A 23,469-nucleotide genomic window follows, 5' to 3' on the forward strand; every position below is an offset into this window, starting at 1 on the left:
TTCCTTCTAAAAAAAATGTAGGAGGGCCAGACAAATAAGTTAAAAGAGAACTCCGATCAAACCCGAAATAAATGAGTCTTTAACAGCTGACCCAATCTGGTGTTATCACCACACACACAATAACATAAGCACACTAAACAGCTTAAGTTGCCGCAAGCTGTCAATGCTTGAAATAATTGAGAATCCAAATTCGTAAATTTTACTTTCATTTCTTTATTTTTCAAAAACAAAAGACCAAGACATCAATCGGCCTTCCTTTCCGACAATCAAGTAAGTGACATAGTAGGAACGAACTTGTGTAACAATTATGATAAACGAATTTCACTATCCAAAATATTTTTAGTAATATAATTACAAAATCAGAGGAAAAATATTGGAGGGTTCACATTCCTTTGTTAGAACTTAGAAGATAACAACCGATATCCCTTTCGACAATCAACTGATAATTGATCAATTGAGCGAGATATCAACTGATCTTCCATAATGACAATCAAGTAAGCAAAATAGCAGGGACTAACTTAAGTAAAGAACCAAAATGTCGGAGGTTTTCACAACTAAGCACATCCGAGTTTAAAAATAAATAACTGAAAGAGATACTTGACGTACCAAATAGAACTAATGGAAGGAAACCAAAATATGGAGAAGAAGAGGAGCCGCAGTGGGCGTCTAATATTTGATTGAGCTTTAGGCGTTTGGTAATTGGCTGTAATAGAAATGAATCACCAAGCAAGGTACATAATTTTCTGAGCTAAAGGAGAACCGATCAGGAGACAACCATTGTGCATGTAAAGAGTTTGAAGCGTAAGGTTTACTTTTTAACTGTTAATATAATGTGAGGGGGAGAGGCAGAACGATTGGGTTTGCCATTTATTTCACATTTCATAATTTAATTAATTAATTGTCAGGCTAATTTCGCTCACATTGTGGCGCATTGATATTTTGTTGAAGAAGGTAAACACGTATAGAGATAAAAAGTAACTTGGAGAACCCGAAGGGTTTATTGGAATAAAGAAATGTAGGTTTATTGGAGTCGAATTATTTGTGCTAATTAATTACTCATTAATTCTTTTCTAATTTTACACATGCCTTGGGTTTTTACCCTCAATTTATACCCCCTCAAATTGAAACCCAGCCAGAAATCAATCGAAATCGAAATGTTTTGTTAAGTAGGTGAAATAAATCCTAAAGCCACCCTTTTAGATTGCATGCAGGAGACATATAAGCCTTAGGCACGCACTCTTTTAAATTTATGGCTAAAAAATGATTGAAATAAATGACACCCTAAACACGTGTATAAAAGACTATATAGCCCCCTAAATCATATACTCTTTCATCACTATGCTACTTTTAAGAAGGTTATAGTATATTTGATTCTTCTACCTTGTTATCCAACATCACAATTTGCTCTAGTTCTTGAGACATTCTTGATTAGGTGGCGTCGTTGCAAATGTCATTCCTTTGTAGTTGGCGATGTTGTAGACCTATTGGAAAGGAAAATTTAGAGATCGATCATGAGCATAAAATCCACCTCAATTAAACTTTGACCTGTTAAGTAGACCGAACTCAATGAAATTTAAGTGAATTTGGCAATGCGACCTAGGACATTATAATCTGATATGAGTGTTTATTAACGTGAATTAAATAACCACTATCCTCAATCATTCGATTATAAATTACGATCTAGCGACTTGTATAGGGGAGAAAAAATAGAAAAATAAAACACCACACAATTAATTCACATCACATTAATGTAATTCAACTAATGAAAAGTACGATGGTTTAAATATGATGAACTTGACACTAACTTTGATACGTCCTATGCACAATTGTGTGAACCAAAATACTACAGAGAAATCAAATTTCAATACGTAAATAATTTAGATATAATTTGTAACCTCATGCATAAAAAAAATATAAGAGAAATCTAGCACACACACACAGAGATATTTTCACGACTCATGGGTCATTAAAGAGTTGTAGGAAAGAAAATAAGCTAGCAGCTATTCATAATTGGCCAAGGTCCATAATGATCGATCCCCGCATATAGTAAGCAAGCGACAATTTTGATATGGCTGGACTTGAATGCAAAGTAAAGGACTCATGGGTCATTAAAGAGTTGTAGGAATGAAAATAAGCTAGCAGCTATTCATAATTGGCCAAGGTCCATACTGATCGATCCCCGCATATAGTAAGCAAGCGACAATTTTGATATAGCTAGACTTGAATGCAAAGTAAAGGGCTTTTAAACATTTCTACTTCCCAGTTTGTTTTTCTCTGAGTAAAGCATTGCAATTCAAAGTAAAAATATTTAATATAAACCTTTGCATGTGACATTTACAAAGTATATCTTAAAGCAGTCCATAAAACACGCAGAAAGATACACAATTTGCATGGGCTTGGAGGGTGCCTAGACTTGAATGCAAAGTAAAGTTGTTTTTGTTAATGCCAGTTTGTTTTTCTCTGAGTAAAGCATTGACACAAACGTTTGCACGTGACATTTACAAAGTATATCCTAAAGCAGTCCATAAAATACGCAGAAAGATACATGATTTGCCCGGTGGAAGATGTTACCGCTATTTGTACATGTGCCGAGTTGCGTGATATGGTTGACTCTTGGGTGAAGAAAACAGAAGGAAAAATTGTTGATTTGGCAGTAGCTGAGGCTTCTAGATTAGGTAAGTTCTGAACTGCTTAAGATTATTAGAGTCTTCATCTTTAGCTTGATTGATTCTTTTGTGTGTTTTCATCTCTGTGATAACTTATGAGATTGGTTTTAATAATTGTTTTAGAGCGGCTATCCTGGGATATCCTCATAGGGACGAGCTACTCGACCGGTAGATCCACAAATCTCAACATTTATCATACAACTAAAAAAAGTAAAAAAAAAAAAAAACTGATGGAAAAAAAAGGTAGAAAATATAGAGAAAAACTGATGAGCAGAAGCAAAAAAAAAAAAAAAAATTGGTCGTCCTCTAATTCATCTTTTGCTCTTCGCATACCTCGCTAGTGGAATCCCTTTTGGTTTTGGTTTTGGTTTTTGTTTTTGTTTTTTTGTTTCTTTTTCCTTTTCCAATTCTTATTAAAACAAAACTATGGTTCACATAGATTATGGAATCCCAAGGAAGCTTTTTATAAGTATCAAGAACTTTAGGCTAGAGAAGTAAGTATCAACATGAATTACCATGTTAACATCAATCAAAATTAGAGAGAGAGAAATCAAAATTGGGAAGTGCAATGAAGCTACAGGTAACATATGATCGGTTTGGTTAGTTGAGTGGTTGGTCACTTGCTCTCATTTGGAAGAAGAGAAAGCAGATTGGTGGGTTGCTGATTTGGAGTTGACATTACATATTGACTGTTTGACAGGGATCTAGGACTCTAGCAGTTATTAATTTCTTCAAATTAATGAAACATATATTTCAATTCTACAGTCTAACTTGGTAATATTCGAAGTATATGTGGGTATGGATGAGTAGATCTTATGCTAGCAATTTTGATTGATGTTAAAGAGAATTAGAGAGAGAGGTTAACTTGGGAAGAAGACGAGCACACAAGCATGTACATTTTCGTCACTTTGCCATCTGTTTTGGTCAGTTAATGAAGTCTCGGGATACGAGTAAATCTAACAAAGATCGAGCTCATCCCTATGAGGATATACCGCTATGATATCCCGTGGATAGCCGGGCTCATTGTTTTATTACGAGAATTATGAGAATATATTTTTCTTGGGCTTAAAGTGATTCAAAGTTATAGAGTTAAAGATAGTAGGTACATTAGATTTGATAAAGTAAGACTGATATGAAAAACATACATCAAGATTTCAATATTCCAAAGAATGCGGAAAGAATACCGCGATAAATCCATCAAGCCCTCGTGAGCTTTCATGGTTTAATTCAAATACCGTTGTTTGAATTTTTTTCATCAATAGAAAAGTAAAGTAGCTTTGGGATACAAGTTTAGACCTGTTGATATTGGATTCTCTTCTAATAAAACTGAAGAATGTGGTCTTGAATGGCATCTTCATAATTAAGAACACTCCCACCCTTGGTGTGCACTACGTAAGTAGAAATAATCCTTGCTTCATTTTGTTCATGGAAGTAGTTAGTGGTTCTCTCACCTCTGTCTTCCCAGCTCTCCTCAAGAGTTATTTGTTTGCATGGAAGTAGTTAGAGCCTTATTCAAGTCTAGTTCTTTCTCAAGAACAGTTGTTACCAAAGCATTGTTATCCTGATCTTCATCAACATTATTCTTAGCTTTAATGAGATCTTCAACAAGAGTGCCTTCTCGATATTGCCATAGATCCCTTCTCCAAAAGTTAAGGTCTTGCCTTAGTAGCCTTTGTATCTGTTTCATTAACATAACCTATGCAGGAGCTCCAAGTTCCTTTTGCCAATTGTTTTCACCACGCCTAAGAAAGTTGGATCCGATGCCCAACAAGTGTTGAATCTGGAAGGAGCACTTGCTGGAATTTTTTTTACTTCCGATTAGTAAATTTTATATTCCATATTTCCATTCTTCGTGTTCCTAATGTTGATAATGCTCATCAATTTTTGAAGCTAATCTACCCCCACCTATCCGGTTAGTGCTCATTACACCGTGTCAGCCCAAGTCCCACAATTTTGAACTTCTACTAGGGTAGCGTTCATAGCGTTGTGATGAAATTCTTTACTGTGAGGTGGTTAGGCGGCCTGCTCCTTTCTTCTTTATAATAGAAACACAGTTGAAGTCTCCAATAAATCTAACAGATCATGGCCATTTGATTCAATTAAAGGTCCACCGACGGATTAAATCAAAACTACTCGACTCTAGTAAATCCTTTTTAGTCTTCTAAAGCATTCTCCTTTCTTGCTCCTCTCCATAAAAGGATCTTTTTTTAGAAGAAGTGGAGGCTTCTATTGTGGCTTTGGGTTTTTTTCCCCCCCTTTAACCACTAGTAATACTGTCCCTGTGTAGTAATTCTATTATTTCCCAACTTTGATAATCACTAGTATATTATGCTTCAAAGTGCATAAAATTTTCTGTCTTTGATGATTTTGAAGTATACTTCTGATCACTTGAGTTTCTGATTCAGTGGAATTTGTTGCAGGGAAATCTGACCGTGCATGTGGGGAATTTTGGACATGTTCTACTAATTAGTTGAAAACCACAAATCATGCATGAGATGCTTCCGCCTAGAATTAATATTTTCTATTTTAGTTTCTATCTATTATGTTCAGTTAATCAGGAACTTCTATCTATATCTATGTGTTGTGTTCGGGTTATTTATAACCATCTGGTGTTTAAACACTTTTGATCATGGCGTTTCTTGATACTTTCACATAGCAGTGGGTTCGGGTTACATTACAAATTTGAATAGGTACAATTATTTGCTTACATGGCCAATTACAATATGCTAAAAAAAGTCCGTGCTACCAAGTAGAAGAAATCCTATTAAAGGTCATGATTACTAGATAAACAACATAGCAGTGGGTGTGAGGGCGGTATAATAATTCTATTCTATTATCTGTAGAGAGAAAATAGTAGGAGAGAGCACGAAGAGATGAGGATATTTCATTTTTTTTAGGGTTACCAAATTAAGTAGCGGTGGCTTTAGGGCGGTGTAATAATTCTTTTGTAATAATCCTATTGAACTCTTTTTTTTCCGATATATATTGGAATTTCCGATATGAAACTTTATATTGCCGATATAATTGATATTTTCAATATAATTGATATATATTAGTTGATTTTTTGACTATTTTTTAATATAAATCCGATATTTCTGATACATTTTTGATATTTTTGATATTATATGTCTGATTTGTCCGATATTTTTGATATTTTAAATAGTTTGGATTGGTCACAAAAAAAAAAATGGATATATCCAATATTTTCGATATATATCGGTTTTTGGATACATCGATATATTGATCGATATCGATATTTTGGGCGGCGGTGTAATAGTTTTATTCTATTATCTGTAGAGAGAAAATAGTGGGAGAGAGCACGAAGAGATGAGGATATTTCATTTTTTTTTAGGGTTACCAAATTAAGTAGCGGTGGCTTTAGGGCGGTGTAATAAATCTTTTCTATTATCTGTAAAGAGAATAGTGGAATAGAGCACAAGAGATTAGGAAATATAGAATATTTCATATTTTTTTTTTCCGGTTATACCACATCTTTCAATTTTATTTGATGGTCTTTTTTGGGTTTTTTTTTCAAGAAAATAGTCAAGACCTCCACTACAAAAACCCCGTCACCTTCCCCCCAAACCACTCGACGCTTTCTCCCCCAAAAAACCACCCGACACCTACTCCTCCAAAAAACAGACCCCAACCACTACCTTCCCCAACCCCCAAAAACAGACCCTGACCACCTTCTCCCTTGAAACCCCGACCATCATCTCCCACCACCACCACATATATATGCCTCCACCATCTCTTTCTTTTGCCTCCACCAGTGATTCGTTCTCCACCAATTCGCCAGCACCATCTCCCACCATCACCACTAACCGACATAACCTACTCTTAATTTGCCCACCCCTTCCCTAATCCTGTACACAACAACAAAAAAACAAAAAAAAACCCCCAGTATTTTAGAGAAAACTTTGTTCTTATTTTGCTTTTATACTTTGTTTCCATTTTTAGCCTTTTTTTTTTTCTTTTGGCTTTTGAGTCATTTGATTCTGTTTTTGGAGTTCTAATTATTTTTTTTATTTTTTTTTTCTTTGGATGGAAACTTTCTTTCTTTTCTTATTTGAAGCAACTAACAAATTCTTGGTTTCAAAGATCTTTCTCTTTATTCTTCATTTCATCTCTATTCTCAGACTCATTCAAAGATGGGTAGGCTGATTTTTTTTTTTTTTAATTTTGTTTTGTAAAAGGGTAAGGGATTTGCGGTTTATGAAAGGCTAAATAAAGGCTCAGAGGAGCGACTAGCAGAAATAATTTCATATAGGTTTGAATTTCTGGCTATATCGATCCAAAGAGGGTCTAAATTCTCGCTTAGGACATGACATAGTGATAAAGCAAGTGGACGTGTGATTTCTCTATTTGGAATTTACTTTTCCCTTGTGTCATTACTCAAATATTTCACTCATATAAGGCTTTAGGCTATATCCTCACAGGATTTGTAGAATAAGTATACTAGCCTAGATTTCAGAAACTTACTGCCAATACAAACATAGCTGCTCATGAAATATATTTATAGAAAGATGCAAAGATTATTACCTATATATTAACCTAGGTTTTCTAAAGACTATTCTAATGCAAAAGCTAACGTGAAACTTCTAGATTATTAAGAGCATAGAGAAAGAAACAACATCAATATTTCTAAGTGCATAACATAAACCTTTTATTTATATTTTTAATTTTTAAATTTTTTGCTAGAAAACAAGTGCATATTGTACATATCTATATCCTAACAGGTGCCTTAAATTATGCGTGTTTCTATGCCACCCCCAAACAAAAGAATGTTTTGTCCTCAAAGTATAGAAATAAGAAGGGTAGAAAAATACCATGGAGACGTGTGAAATTTTGGAACATCTGCAAAACAAAGTTAAAACATACTACTATAGATAAATAAAAACAAACGCAACTCTATATGAGTTCCACCCGTTATGGGGAAAACAAAGATTAAACTTGCTTGGAACATACACAGACTCTAACAAAAAGTAAAACTTACCTCCTATCCAGCAGAATACACTACTAAACTCCTGGAAGTATCCTCGGAAGAACCCACAAATAAAAATCAGAAGTGGAAGTGCTGCAAAGGCCAAGGCGCGGGGCGCGCTCAAGAATTGGCTGTGAAAGGCGTGTGGAGCGCTCTTGTCTTACTCAACTTCCAGGAACTTGCGGGCAGGGCATGCTCAAGATTTGCCTATGAAGGGCGCGGGGCGCGCTCTTGTCTTACTCGACTTCCAGGCGCTTGAGGGCGTGGCGCACTCAGGAATAAGCAAACTAGGGCGCGCTCCGTGTACTTTGAGTGCTCTGACTTGAAAATTGAAAAATAAAAGTGAGAAATGCGAGTGAAAAGTGTGAGTGAGAGATCAAGAATAAAAACCAAACACCCCACCCCCAAACAAATTTTTGCAAACATAGTTTAGAAAATTTGTTTTAAAAATGCGGGTCTTTTAAAGTCAGATTCCCGAGACTTGCTAGATTACTATTTTTTATGGTTTTAATATATTTTTACTTTTTATGAATAAGGTTTAATCTAAGGGAAAACAATAAAGCAATAAAGACATAATTCATACCATAAAGAAACATGACTAAAAAACCGAGAAAACATACAAGAGTGGAAAACGTGAATTATGTTAACCGTGGACTTAGGATCCTGTACTTATAGCCACACACTCGAAAGGGAGGGCTCGGTTACCTGAGTGGTGCACTTACCAAAATATAAGATTGGAATGGAGTACACCGAAGAATAAAATGAGTATTTTATAGTCAGATACTCAAGACTTTATCTAAAACATATGTATATAATGAACATGCAGTTTACTATATACCAACAACCGAAATAGTTGTGGATCGTTCCATAAATAATGATCACAAGAAACACACCCAAACACAATCAAGCACCATGATTGCCCAAAACGTGGCCTAGCGGGATGAGAGTGATTACTGATGGATCTAGAACCTAACCTAGCATGCAAAGTCTTCTTTTTCCACCAACGAAAGGGTGGCCAAGTGAATGATCATGAAAAATGGATGGTTGTGGAAGATATGGTGGATATGGATGAATTTTAGAAGTAAGGAATGGAAAAAATGGGAATGTGGGTTTTGCATAAAACTCATTTGTGGCATGGGTTGGTATTATCACACATCTGAAAATAAAGATATCGGGTGGCACTTTAGGTAGTAGTTTCTTATTAGGAGAGTTTAGAAAATCATGAAGCACAGGAGAAACAAAAGGGTCAAATACAAACTCAAGGTTCTTTTGAAAAGGTGGAGGGCAGGGAACATTGATAAAAGGTGAATGAGTGATAGAATAATGTGAGGTGGGTGAATGGTGCTCAGCTAGAGCTCTCAGGTCTATATCATCAGAAGTTTTTAGATATGCAAGACATTCTTCAATAGGTGGGTTAGAAGAATCACTGGGATAGTAGGCGAAAAATTCTTCTTCTGTCATGGCATTAATGGATGAATAGATATCAATAGGAGGGGACTCGCGAGGTGGCAAAAAGGAGTTGTAAAAGAGGCGAAGGAAATCTTCCTCGATTGCATTTACTTCCAAGGAGTCATCGTCAAAGTTGGAACTGCCGAAGGAAAGAAATTGGTGCATCTGATTATCAGGAAACGTGTTTTTGAAATAATCTTGAGTTAAGCTCTCGATCATGCTAACTTCCCTAGCTATAGACAAATAGGGGAACTGTTGCGTCGTTTTAAAAACATTTACCTCAACAGAAAGATGGCCAAAGGACAAGGATATCGAACCATCGCGGTAGTTTATGAGCGCATTGGCAGTAGCCAAGAAGGGACACCCTAAAATGATAGGAACAGAGTCGTTAGCGACTTCTGTATCGAGGATAACGAAATCAGCCGGATAGTAGAAATCCTGAACCTTAACAAGCACATTTTCAACAACACCCTTAGGATACTTAATAGAACGATCAGCTAATTGTAATGTCATTTTAGTTGGTTACATCTCTTGTAGACCTATTTGTTTATATAAATAATAAGGGAGTAAGTTAACACTCGCCCCCAGGTCTAATAGAGCAGTTATCATGTGAATATCCCCTAAGGTGCATTGTACAGTAGGACGACCAGGGTCCTTGTACTTAACAATTCCATTGTGTTTAGATAACGTGGGAAATTGTTCAGTTAAAAAGGCATCTTTTGGAATGTTTGTTTTACGCCTAGTAGTGCACAACTCTTTTAGAAACTTAGCATGTTGTGGTAACTTTTTAATAGCTTCAAGAAAAGGTAGGTTTATCATTATATTTTTAAAAACTTTCCTAATCTTATCAAAATTTGTATCCTTGTTTAACATGGCTAATCTCTGGGGAAACAGTGGTTTCTCTCTATATTTAGCATATGGATCAACAGGATGTTTAACCTTGGCCTTTTGTTTCTTAGGTTGTGGTTTAACTGGTACCTATACAGGGGTAGGATCTTCAGTTTCTATTTCAGTATCTAGTAAGTTTTCATTTGTTATGACCACTGGTGATGTAACAACGGGCATAATTACGGCGTAATCAACCACTTTGCCAGAATGGAGAGTGGTGATGGCATTTAACTCACCTACGTTTCCATTTTCATTACTAGTATTACCGGTTACGTCAAAGGCTGTGTTTGGCGTTTTAGGATTAGGTATAGCTTGACCTGGAAACACACCTTTTGCTTGTACTTTCTCTTGGGTTAACTGTTGTAAGGAATGTTGGATAGACTGTAAAATCTGTTGTTGGGTTTGCATGAAAGCGTTGAAACGATCCGGTTGTGGATGTGTAGTTATTACAGGTGATGTGGCAGGAACTATCTCACGTTGATTATTAACAGGTGGGTTGTGATAGTTATTATTCACCAGAATGATACCTCTATTAGCATTATAATTATTATTGTTATAATTATTATAATTACCTTGTCCTTGTCCTAGTCCTTGTCGTGGTGGAGCTTGGTTGTAGTTGTTCGCTGGCCTAACATTTTGATTATTAAACTCTGGAGGTGTAACTTGTTGATTATTTTGCCAACCGAAGTTGGGGTTTTGTCTCCAAGGTGCGTTAGGTTCGCTATTAATGGAACAAACATTGTCCGGCTGTGTGGATGGTTGTTCATAGACTAGAGGACAATAGGAGTCGAGATGCGTAGGACTCAAATAGAAATTACATGGAATAGAGTTGACATTCATGACAGGGGTAAGCTTTTGTTGAACAGAAATAGCTTCTACCTTTTTAGTGAGGGATTCAATTAGAGTTTTAAGTTCAGGATCAGATTTAACCTTAAACATACTGGTAGCCTTAACTGTTGAAGAAGAACTAGTAGAGCGGGGGATATCGTCACTTTAGTTATTATTACACTTTGTTTGATCTTCTAAAAACCTATAAGCCTCTGAGGCTCCTTTACTAAGGAAACTACCCCCATTCATTATATCCAGAACCTCTTTATGATGGTGTAGAAGCCCCTTGAAAAAGGCACGAACTAATGTGTCTTTCGCATGGTTATGATGTGGACACTCTATAAGATCAGTGAAACAATTCTAGGCCTCCGAAAAGAATTCGTGAGGATTCTGGTGGAAGAAATGAATATTGGAAAGCATTTCATCTGTCTTCAATGGTGGGTAAAAGTGTTCCATAAACAATTGAACAAGTTTGGCCTATGAGTCTACAGAATTAGGCGCATGGGCAGTTAACCAAGACGCCGCCTTATCGGCTAGGGTGAAAGGAAACACCCTCAATTTAATTTGTTTCGCGCCTACTGTAAGATGATATAATGTGGTAAGAACTTGTTCAATCCTACGCATATGCTGATAAGGCTTCTCATGGTCTAACCCATGAAAAACTGGTAACAAATTAAATATATTCAGGGGGATTTGGAAATCCCCCACTGGGTCTGTAAGAATGATGCAAGACTTAGGGCTATCGTTCAGGGATTTGTAAAAATCAGAGAGAGGAATCTCTCTTTCTTCAGCCATTATTACAGGTGTAGTGTGTGGAATTCTAGATAGGCGTGTGCGTTGATGTTTACGAGAAATCACGTTAGGCGGTTTATTTGTACCGGACCTTAATCTCATGCAAGGCTAAGTCCAATATTAGATAAACTCAAACAACAGTCAAAACAATCCTGATATGCTAGAATAAATACTCTAACAGGAGAGGCGAGGAGTGGAAGAAGGAGTACATGAATGTCTCCTTGCTATGCGTTTAAATAGCATCTTGTATACGCGATTTCAGTGTATTCAAGCAGATAGCAACACTGAATAACTTGAAAAAATGAAAGTTTGAACTAACCTGTGAAATCGGGCTTATCCAGAAAAGGGCGCGGGGCGCGCTTGGAATTTGCCTAACAAGGGCGTGGGGCGCGCTTTTGCCTTGGACGATGTCCAGGCTCTTTAGCGCGGGGTACGCTTAGAATTTGGCTAAGAAGGGCGCAAGGCGCGCTCTTTGTATTCCTGCGAAAAAAATTAGTTTCTGAGCCAAACAAACACAGTTAGAACCAAACAAGGGTGGGTGGGTTTAATGGGATTTTGGTAGGATTAACAATACTAAAGGAAATGAATTTAAACGAAACTAAGATGGCAGCAGTTCCATTTGATAAATGTAAAAAGTATAGTTTTACCTAGACTTAACTAATTAAACTCAAGACAAATGGGGTACTTGCTTTCTAAGTGAAGAAACAAATCATTTGTGCTGGCCAAATAGCTTTTTTCTCTGTCTGAAAATTAGATATTCTTTAAAGTTCTGACTTAGAACTCAAAAAATACTTGCCAACAATTTGATTGCACTTCACAAAATGCAGTACTATAGTTTGGTTTTCAAACTTCTCTTCATTTTTTCATTCTGTAGTCTGCTGACAAATACCTTAGCACCAAAACTTGCTCAGAAGTGAACAGAACTACTTTTTTAAACTACACTAATAGTAGAAAATGTATATCTATTTTCTCTAAAAGTTCATTAGTCTTGGGACTCACCAAGGCATAGTGACCACACTATCAAACTTAAAGTACGAAACTCTGAATACTTTCTTTGATTGCAGCTAAACTCATTTGTAGTTCAGCTACAACAGAGCATTTCTTCTCCCTCTCCACCAAAAGTGTTTGGAGTTTCGAATTCAACTTTCTGAACAAAACTTTATTTGCTAACAAAACTTTGTTTGCTATTGTTAACAGAACCTTATATTAGAGTTTGCCTACTAGATTCACTTAAAATTCGTTTCTTTTTTGGGTAATGTTAAAATTTTAAATTACATGATTTAATTCATAATTTTTTTGTGTGTGCATGTAATTATATATCTGAGTACTTCTTTTCTTTATATTAGATTTTTTTGTGAGTGCATGTAATTATATATCTGAGTACTTCTTTTCTTTATATTAGATTTTTTTGTGAGTGCATGATTTAAATTTTTTTTTGTGTGTTCAATCTAACTACTCTATATATCTGAGTACTTATTTCGTGTGTGTTCATTCTAACTACTCTATATTAAGTGTCCCTTACAATTGTAATTCTACCTTTTTTTTTTTTATCTTTATTATAAGAAATCCCTATGGCCAAGGAGAAGAATAAATAGGTTCGTAAATCAAGGCTAAGATGCAATCTTCTCCCACAAAGAGAGTTGGTTATAAATGATTCGCGTGCTACTAGAATTTCAAATATTCGAAGAGTTCAATCTATGCACAGAGAAGAAAACGTTAATAGGCAAAGAAGCATCACTACTGATGTTGATTTTCAGAACATCAACAACAATTCAACAAATTTTGATTTGTCAGATTTTGATTTCATTGACAGCATTTCACTTCACAAAAGTACTCGTGATATTGGTAAGTATTAAATTAAACAAATTGAATATTTTGATTAATAACTTAATCCTTTTTCTTATCTTTTTTTTTTCTTTATATAGAACTATGGGACTTTGGTGAACCCAACAAAGTTTGTTCTTTCTGTGGAGCTATACTCTGGAATGAAGAAAGGAACAACAAGATCAAAACAAAAGGGACAACTTCCTACATTCTCTATTTGTTGTCAAGTGGGAAAGATGCAACTTCCACTATTGAAGAATCCTCCACAATTCTTAAAGGATCTACTTGAATCAAGGGGACCAAAAAGCACTCATTTTATTGAAAACATAAGATCATATAATTCGATCTTTGCTTTCACATCAATGGGTGGAAAAATAGACTATGCAATTAACAATGGTGGTGGTCCATATGTTTTCAGAATTCATGGACAAAATTACCATAAAATCGGATCGTTACTTCCAACAGGAGATAAACCAAAGTTTGCACATCTTTATATATATGACACAGAGAACGAGGTGCCCAATAGGTTAAGTGCTCTGCCCAATCAAGCACTCTAACAAGCATTAGATGGTAGTATAGTTGAAGGATTTATAACAATGCTGAATGCGGAAAATGAAATTGCAAAGACCTTCCAAATGGCACGAGATAGGTTCAATGAAGAGGACTACATACCTGTACGCATTAGACTCATCGGCACACGCTCAAAAGATGTAAGACAGTACAACCTGCCTACATCTAATGAAGTAGCAGCACTGATGATTGGAAATGGAGTTGAATTTCATCATCGAGATATAGTTGTTGAACACCAAGAAGAAGGCCTCAAACGAATTACTGAACATTATCTTAGCTTTATGGCAATGCAATCTCCTCTTTTATTTCCATACGGTGAGGACGGCTACACATTCGATATTTTGTATCGAGGAGAAGAAGAAATATCAGAAAATCACTGCCACACAGTTAGCATGCGAGAATATTATGCCTTCAGACTTCAACATAGAGAAAATGAGGGCCAGACTTTAGTTAGAGGTGGTAAAGTAAAACTGCAATTTATGGTCGATATATACACATGTGTAGAAGAAGAAAGACTTGATTGGTTCCGAAACAACCAGTCCACAATCAGAGCAGAACTATATAAGAATATAGTTGACTCAGTGCACCCTGGAGACACAGATGCAAGATTAGTCGAAAGCGTTTAGTTTTGCCTTCTTCATTTACTGATGGGCCACAGTACATGGTGCAGAATTATCAGGATGTCATTGCTATATGCAGATGGGAGGGACCTCCAGATATATTCATCACATTCACTTGCAATCCAAAGTGGAATGAAATTAAACTTGCAATGAAAAGAGTTGAAGGTCTAAAATCCGAATACTGCCCTGAAGTTGTTGTTAGAGCGTTTAAAATAAAAGTGGATCAGATTATGAAGGACCTCAAAGAAGAAGAACACTTTGGCAAAGTTATGGCAGGTAATTTTAAATATTTTACATCTTAATTTTATTTGTGTGATGCCTAAACTATGTGACTCTTGGCTTGAAAACATCTTATTCCTCCTCCCCTCCGTAAATTATTCATTTTTATTTTATTTTATTTTCTACTGGTTTTACTTTTTTTCATTCTAAAATATAATCGAGCTGGTACAGTAAGTCAGTATGTACGATGTTAATTAATATGTCTATGTTTGACAAACACCGATCAAGAAAATGTCTATGGTTGTCATTTTGTCAAAGTAAGTATGGGGAAGCGACACTACCAGGATTTCGCCAACACCTCAAGTTGGTAGTACGGGTCAATTAGTTTCGGTATTCTCTTACACTTTTTATATAAGAATAATTAGTTGGTTTATAATATAATGTCTAATGTCTCACTTAGAACCTTCAAGCTAAGTGTAATAACTAATAAATTAATATAAAAAAGGAATGATATTCCAACTGAAAGAGGAGTTGAGGGACAAAAGGCAAACAAAGCCAATGGTTGCTCAGGGTTATGTAGAACTTTATATATTATACTCATTTCTTAGACGTAGCGGCTTTATAGAAACAAATTTGTAAATTTTAATGTGATATAGTGGTATCAAGCATTCATATTTATTTACTTTTAAATTTGAATTTTGCAGCAATCTATGTTATTGAATTCCAAAAACGAGGTCTACCACACGCTCACATACTACTTTGGTTGCACCCTGATGACAAGCCTTCTACCCCAGCTGGCATTGATAAGATTATATCAGCTGAACTTCCAGACAAAAATGATGACCCGTTGTTATATGAAATTGTCGTAGACAACATGATCCACGATCCATGTGGAGCGCTAGACAAGAATTCACCTTGCATGAACGAACGAAAATGTACCAGACTTGATCCAAAAGAATTCTATGAAGAAACTACATTCGATGACAAGGGATTTGCAATGTACATGAGAAGACCAGGTAGAATAGCTACAAAAAAATGGAAGAAGAAGACTTTCACCGTTGATAACAGATGGGTTGTTCTTTATAATCTTGCTCTTTCAAAGAAATATGGAGCACACATCAACGTGGAGTTCTATAATAGAAGTCGAATGGTCAAGTATCTCTTCAAATACTTGAGCAAAGGTCAAGATAGATCCACTGCTGTTGTTGAGACTGATACCACTGTCGAAAACACAAAAACCGAAGAAACAATAATACAAGTTGATGAAATTCAAAGATTCTTAGACTGTCGGTAAACTTGCTGAAGATTATTTGGTAACGATATCCAATATCGATACCCACCTGTTGAGAGACTACCATTCCATCTTGAAGGCGAACATATGGTGTTCTATCATGACGATGACAACACCGATGAAGTCATCACCCGTGAAAGTGCAAAGAAAACCAAATTTACAGAGTGGATGCGCTATAGCCAATTACATGAAGATGGTAGACACCTGAGGTATGTTGATTTCCCATTAAAATTTGTTTGGGTTGATTCTTTGAAATATTGGAAATTAAGACAGAAAGGAGTAAAAATCGGAAGGATCTTTTCTGCATATCCGACGTCAGGCAAACGGTTTTATTTGCGAATGGTATTAAATGTTCAAAAAGGTGTAACGTCATATAAAGATCTCAGAACTGTCAACGGCAAGGTGTATGAGGATTCAAATCAACATGTCTTGCACTTGGACTGTTGCAAAATGACGACGAATGGAACAATGCAATCGTTGAAGCAAGTCAATGGGCTAGTAGTGCTTCCTTGAGGCAGTTATTTGCGACACTATTAGTCTTCTGTGAGGTGAGTGAACCTTTGGTTCTATGGAACAAACATTGGGAGTTGTTTACAAACGACATACTGGACAAAGAAAGAACTAGAGCAAATGACGGTGATCTGATTTTAGCACCTGAAGAGCTTAGAAACCATCTTGTTGGATCGAGATTGACAGATTCATCAAAACAAGTAAACCGTCAACTGAAGGATTTTAAGATACCGTTCAAAGATATGAGGTCAGAACCTAGAGACCCAGATAGACTCATCACGAAAGAACAAGAATATAGTCATAATGAAATGCACCAACAATTTCATGAAATGCAAAACTGCTTGAATCATGACCAGAAGACTATATATGATGAAATTATAAATGCAGTCAATACAAACTCAGGTGTGGTTTATTTTGTCTATGGAGGAGGAGGGATTGGCAAGACATTCCTCTACAATACCATACTGACCCAACTACAGTCACAAGGGAAAATAGCCATTGCAGTTACTTCTTCGAGAATAGCAGCTCTACTTTTTTCAGGTAGAAAGACAGCACATTCAAGATTTAAAATCCCAATAGAAATTGATGAGTACTCAACCTGCAATATAAGTCAAAACACCATGCTGGCCAGACTTATTCAACGAGCTGATCTTATAGTCTGGGACGAAGCTCCTATGACCCACAGGCATGATTTTGAAGCATTAGACAAGACCCTGAAAGATCTAATGGGCAAAGAAAATGAAAACAAGATCTTTGGAGGTAAAATTATTCTGCTAGGGGGAGATTTCAGGCAGATTTTACCTGTCATTCCAAGAGGTACAAGGGAATTAATAATTGCTTCATCGATAAATAGATTACATATTTGGCAGCATTGCAAAGTCTTCAAGCTAACTAGAAACATGCGCTTAGAGAATGTGGATTCTTCATTGGCGTCATATTTCAGCAAGTGGGTATTAGACCTCGAAGAAGGAAACTTACCTGCCATTTCCATATTCGAAGGTAAAGAAAAAAATTGGATCCAAATTCCTAATGATCTTGTTATTCCCCCTGGCGATGACAGCGTAAGTGATATCGTGTCAAGTATTTACAAAGATTTACCATTAAAATACATGGATGACAACTACTTCAGAGATAGATGCATTCTGTCACCTACAAATGAGTCTGTAGATGATATCAACTCCCATATCCTGTCTTCTTTCGAGGGACAAATGTGTGAGTACTTCAGCACCGATTCATTAAGCTCTATATCTGAAAATATTGAAGAACAGTTGAATTTCTTAACATAATTAAAGGATCTGGTCTTCCAAACCACAAGCTGGAGTTGAAACTTGGCACGCCAATCATGCTCATTAGAAACATAAACCAGAGCCTTGGTCTTTGTAATGGAACAAGACTTATTGTTATCAAACTAGCTCCAAAGGTCATTAGAGCAAAAATTATAACAGGGAGCAACATTGGCGGGGAAACTGATATACCAAGGATAGAGACAACTTATAAGTTCATGAACTGGCATTTCAGTTTGAAGAGAATACAGTTTCCAATAAAGATTTGTTTTGTAATGACAATAAATAAAAGTCAAGGACAGACATTGAAGCAAGTGGGGGTTTACTTGCCTAAGCTAGTTTTCAGTCATGGACAACTATACGTTGCAGTATCACGAACAACTACATGATCAGGACTGAAATTCCTAATCAAGAAAATGGTGACGAACCAGAAGGATACACTCAGAACATTGTCTACAAAGAAGCATTCAACAATTTGCAATGAGGTAAAAACAATATTAGTTCAATCTCAAATTTTCAATTTTTAACTTCATATAGAGCGAATTGCTTATTAACTATTTTTTTTTTATTCTATTACAATGTAGAGGACCATCAGCTACTATGGAGACATTATTCACATTCGCCATTCTTTTTTTATTCTCTTTTGTTCTTTATTGGAATATACACAACCATTTTCTATATATGCCAAGTGTTTGAAATCACTATAGTTTACTACTTCACTAGACATACCTTTGTTTTCATTTTATATTTATTTTTTAGTTAATTATATTAACTTTGAAAAGATAATCTCCTACTTGTCTGTTCTCGGTCGATCTAACATTATATAATGTTGCAGCATTTAGACATGACAACTCATTACAGTTTCATAAAGCAAGTCACCAAGTCAATTAGGAATTTGAAGCTCAGAGTAAGAATTGATAGAAGCTGGGACCACTATCTGGTTGGAAATGAGACATTGTTAAGTAAGGATATGATCCTCATCGACGAAAAAGTAAGTACCACACTTATTCAACTTCTCTTTTATCACTTTAAGATTTATATCAATTATTTTTTCATTCATACAGGGTGACCAAATCAATGTGTCTATACCTTTGGAGATCTATCCACAATTTAAGGAAAAAGTTCAAGATGGTTCAGTGGTACATTTGGAAAAAGTCACCGTTAAAAACGTTAGGTCTTACTGTCCCGTGAACAATAAAAACAAGATAACATTTGAGAAGTATACAACCATGAGGAATATTTCAGATGAAACATCAATTCCACGACAACTATTCAGCTTTGTCGATTTCAAGAAATTAGCCCCACAAGATAAGCAAGAAGAATTTCTTACTGGTAATTCTATCATTTTTTTTTCAAAGTACATTAGTTCGTTTATTGGTAAAATTTTCATAGGTTTACCAATAAAGTTTACCTTATTCAGATGTCATTGGATTCTACAACAACATCGGTGAATTGCAAAAAAATGTTCACACAAGAATGGGACAATCAGATAAAAAATCAATCTACATTGATAATGAGAGGTATGTTTTTTCTTATTAATGATACTCTACTATTTAATAAACCAACTAATCACCAATGGTATATTTTGAACTTTGTTTCCTTATTTGTTGTTAGAATGGAATGCTTGGAAATTACTTTCAGGGGAGATCGGATTAAACAAATACCACAAGTCCTAACAAAAAATGGCCCAAGCGATATTATAACTATGACTTCAACAACAGTCAGATTGTTCTCAGGTACATCTATCTAAATATGTACATTCAATAAATTTGAGTGATATGTGCTAATGTACAAAGTTATTGGGCTTCAAGTAAATATGTACTCCAAGCAACACCGGCGACAAAAGTGTATATAAACCTAGAAACAGATGATGCTCATACTTTAAAAAATAGGTAACAATTACTTATTTCACAAGAAAAAAATCATGTACATACTTTAAAGTTTATGACATATCTCTCATGTAAAATGCAGTTCAAACAATCCACGGGCAGAGTTGCCAATTTTAAGAAAAAAACCATCTACCTATGCAACAGAGGCAATTCGAGTGAAAAATTTAGAAGAAATTGATACATTGCTAATGAGTACTTCATCAGTGGTAACTTCCTGCCTTTATCCAAGTTCATGTGTAATTCTTTTTTTCAATTATTGTTTTACTGTTTAACATGCAAAATTTGAAATTATCAATGTATAGGGGAAAATGTACAAATTTAAAGAAAAAATATCAAATATTGACAACAAATACAACTGGCATTACAATTGTTGTGAAAGCGACTAGTGCAGAAAAAAAGTAGAACTAAAATATCCAGAATGGTGGTGTGATTATTGTTCCATTTCAATGAAAGAACCAACAAAAAGGTATTGTAACAAATATTATTAAAAAAATTACAAATATTATCATAGAGACTAAAGTAATTATATTCTATGTAGGTACAAACTCCAATTTGAAATAGAAGATTCAACATGCAAAAAGTTGATAACAGTGTTTGATGATGAGGTCGAATATTTGTTGCAACGTCCTTTGGATGAACTGTTGAAAATTAAGAAACAGGTATTAATTAGCTTTAACTCTTTAAAATTACATTTATTTACAAAAAATCTCGCACGATGATATTAAAATATTCTATGCAGGAAAATGGCTTCGACTTGGTTTCTAAAATATTAGAAGAACCAATTGGCAAGGAATATGAATTTGAAGTTAAAATAACAAAGTACAACTGTGAAAATGGAAAAGATAGATCATTAACCGTCTCAAAATTAGACAAAATTGAAAAGGTAAGTACAAATTTTACTATTGGTTATAATGCATTGTTAAAATTTTACTGTTGCAGTTTATTGCCTAAGCAAGCTGTGGAACTTTAGCTTCCTTTCATACCCCAGTAATAGTCATAGCTAACGTTTCGCTCTACTACTAACCTATTCAATTACTTTCTTAAAAACAGGGCATCAAAATCAAACAAAAGGATGAAGAACCAAATGCCAAAAAACAATGTGTAGAAATTCAGGTAACATACTCATTCCCTAATACTTGGAAATAAAATATTGAAATAATAACTAATAATGAGATTTAAAATTATTCTTACTACAGGATTTATTGAATTCATAAGGCTTCTCATCAATAGAATCATGACATAAAAGAAGGAGTGCGGGACGACATACGAAAATACACTCAAGTTATATGTTGAAGTTGCTTTACTTATATATTTTTGTTATTTAAAGGGATATTATACATACATTAAACTCAATATTTGCTCATTGTCTTCCACTTAATTGAATGTTCTTTACGATCTCATTATACAAGATGCTAACTACTGTGTACCTATATGTTAAGAACATTGTTTCATTATACAGGAGGGTTTCAGGAAAATAAGTCTTAAGACTACTTTTCTTTGTAGTCTGTATATAGGTTTCAGGAGATTTAGTTTGTGCATCTATATATATGTTTTGTATAGGTGTGCCACGTAAGCCGGACATTGTTTGGGATCATGGAATATCATTTGATGATGATCACAAGAAATCTCAGTGTAACTACTGTAAAAAAATTATGACGTACGGTGGTGTTAGAAGACTTAAACTACACTTGGCTGGGACATGCAGTGATGCAGAATAGTCTAAGCTGGTTCCTATTGCAATGCGTCGCACGATAGGGAAAATGTTGGCGGATTGCGAGTATCGACTATTTCTAATGGATGGCCAAAATAATCACAGGGAAAATTCGTGGGTTGGTCTAGTTGTACTGCTGCAGGTTTGCTTATTTAAACATCTTTCAAAATTTATATGTCAGGCTTAGAAATATCTATTTTGATTAGTTTAATGGGGATAGTGTGCTTACAGTATTTAGTTTATCCATGCCAAGACACAAGAGTAGGTACTATGGTACTTTTGTGATAGGTAGATTTCACTAATGTTTGGTGAGTCTATGGAATTCCACCTGAACTAGAAATATCTATGCAGGGGCATGTTTCAGTTGCATATCCTGTGGTGTTTTAGAAACATAATCTGATGATTATACGTGTCGTTGAGAACCACACAGGTCATTGGCCCTTGAATATTGGTTCTCCAACTAAAAATGCTTTCATCTACCTAACTGTTATGAGTCTTGAGGATACTTATTGGAGCAGATTAAGCATTCGAATCACAGACTGCTTTCACCTTCACATATCATTGATTTATCACTTGGATACCATGCTAGATAGTTTCCAACTCCAATTATAAGTCCTCCTCTTTCGTACAACTTGGACTGTGGATACCAAAAATCACATTGATGTTAATTCAAGTTATACCTATCGTTATATGCACTTACTCACTTACTCAGTTATGCAAACCTGGAAGGTTACTGTAACATTGGCGCAGTTGTATATGCCAGCCTCAATTAATTATAGAGTTGAGTGAGAAGAGCCCAAAACTGTAGTTTTAACCCCTTGACAATATTGCTTTTAGACCAATTATGTGATTAATAAGTAAGAGTTAGTACTATTATCGTGCTTTTATTTATTTCAGGCATTAGAGTCGAATATGCGCAGAAATGCGTCCCTTTTGCGAGATAAAAGAGCAAAGGTTGGTTGCTAAGAAGTTCTATGATTAAAGGCCAAGATTCAAGGAGAAAAAGCCTTTTTAAAAGCCCAGTCAAAGTTGAAAAGTCAAAGTTAATGCGGGCAGAAATAGCGTACAAAAGTCAGTAGAACTTCCAAAGGCCGTATCTTTGGACTCAGACCTCAGAATTGGGCCTACCTTATGTCAAAACGACCGTCTTGGAATGATCTTTCTAATGGTTCAAGCATTGACCCAATAAGAAAAGTAAAAGTGGACGAAAAGGCTATTGAAGTCAATTCCAGCTGAAAACCCCCTTGTGGACTGAAGTAATGAGGTTTTGGGCTCAATTTTCCAGCCCAAAACATGGCTCCTCAACCCATGCACGAATTTGTGGAACTTGTCTCCTCCATATGAGAAACAGAGACTTAGCTCTTAAGCATCTAGTTTTTTTCCTTAGCAATGATCCAATAACTTAATTTTAGATCTAGTTTTTGATAGGAAATTAATTAATTGGCGAGATCCCCCTGTGGGTTGCACCACCGACCGACCTAGATCTTCTGAGAAGGGTTCGAGTGTGAGCATCCATGTCGGGACCCGAAAGATGATGAACTATGCCTGAGCGGGGCGAAGCCAGAGGAAACTCTGGTGGAGGCCCGCAGCGATACTGACGTGCAAATCGTTCGTCTGACTTGGGTATAGGGGTGAAAGACTAATCGAACCATCTAGTAGCTGGTTCCCTCTGAAGTTTCCCTCAGGATAGCTGGAGCTCGCAGGCGAGTTCTATCGGGTAAAGCCAATGATTAAAGGCATCGGGGGCACAACGCCTCGACCTGTTTTCATTAATCAAGAACGAAAAGTCAGGGGCTCAAGACGATCGATACCGGCCCTAGTCTCAACCATAAACGATGCCGCACCGTGGATCGGGCGGATGTTACTTATATAGGACTCCGCACCTTTGAGAAAAATCAAAGTTTTGGGTTCCGGGGAGTTGGGTCGCAAGGCTGAAACTTAAAGG

The 23,469-nt window shown here is 35.8% G+C and overlaps 1 protein-coding gene and 1 long non-coding RNA gene across 2 annotated transcripts; both read left to right on the forward strand.

Moving 5' to 3' along the window:
- The first annotated feature begins 2,471 nt into the window (after positions 1-2,471).
- LOC147496220 (uncharacterized) lies at positions 2,472-5,373 on the forward strand. The gene is made up of 2 exons (XR_015196542.1): positions 2,472-2,675; positions 5,087-5,373. It is a non-coding gene; the product is annotated as an uncharacterized LOC147496220 (long non-coding RNA).
- A 10,845-nt stretch (positions 5,374-16,218) lies between these two features.
- Positions 16,219-17,927, forward strand: LOC147496221 (uncharacterized). Its single transcript, XM_086561359.1, has 3 exons — positions 16,219-16,340; positions 16,401-16,533; positions 16,650-17,927. Exons 1-3 carry the CDS (start codon positions 16,219-16,221, stop codon positions 17,925-17,927), a joined length of 1,533 nt encoding a protein of 510 aa, XP_086417485.1.
- Positions 17,928-23,469: the final 5,542 nt, after the last annotated feature.

Source organism: Coptis chinensis, chromosome 5 (genome assembly GCF_015680905.1).
Source record: "Coptis chinensis isolate HL-2020 chromosome 5, ASM1568090v1, whole genome shotgun sequence".
NCBI classification, from domain to species: Eukaryota; Viridiplantae; Streptophyta; class Magnoliopsida; order Ranunculales; family Ranunculaceae; genus Coptis; species Coptis chinensis.

What these genes read in the sequence shown, in the direction of transcription:
- LOC147496221 (XM_086561359.1), top strand. Translation starts at nt 16,219, where the DNA reads ATGGTGTTCTATCATGACGATGACAACACCGATGAAGTCATCACCCGT. An exon ending in GAAGATGGTAGACACCTGAG is followed by an intron (nt 16,341 to 16,400) that starts GTATGTTGATTT and finishes TTGGAAATTAAG; the next exon opens with ACAGAAAGGAGTAAAAATCG. An exon ending in TCAGAACTGTCAACGGCAAG is followed by an intron (nt 16,534 to 16,649) that starts GTGTATGAGGAT and finishes TCCTTGAGGCAG; the next exon opens with TTATTTGCGACACTATTAGT.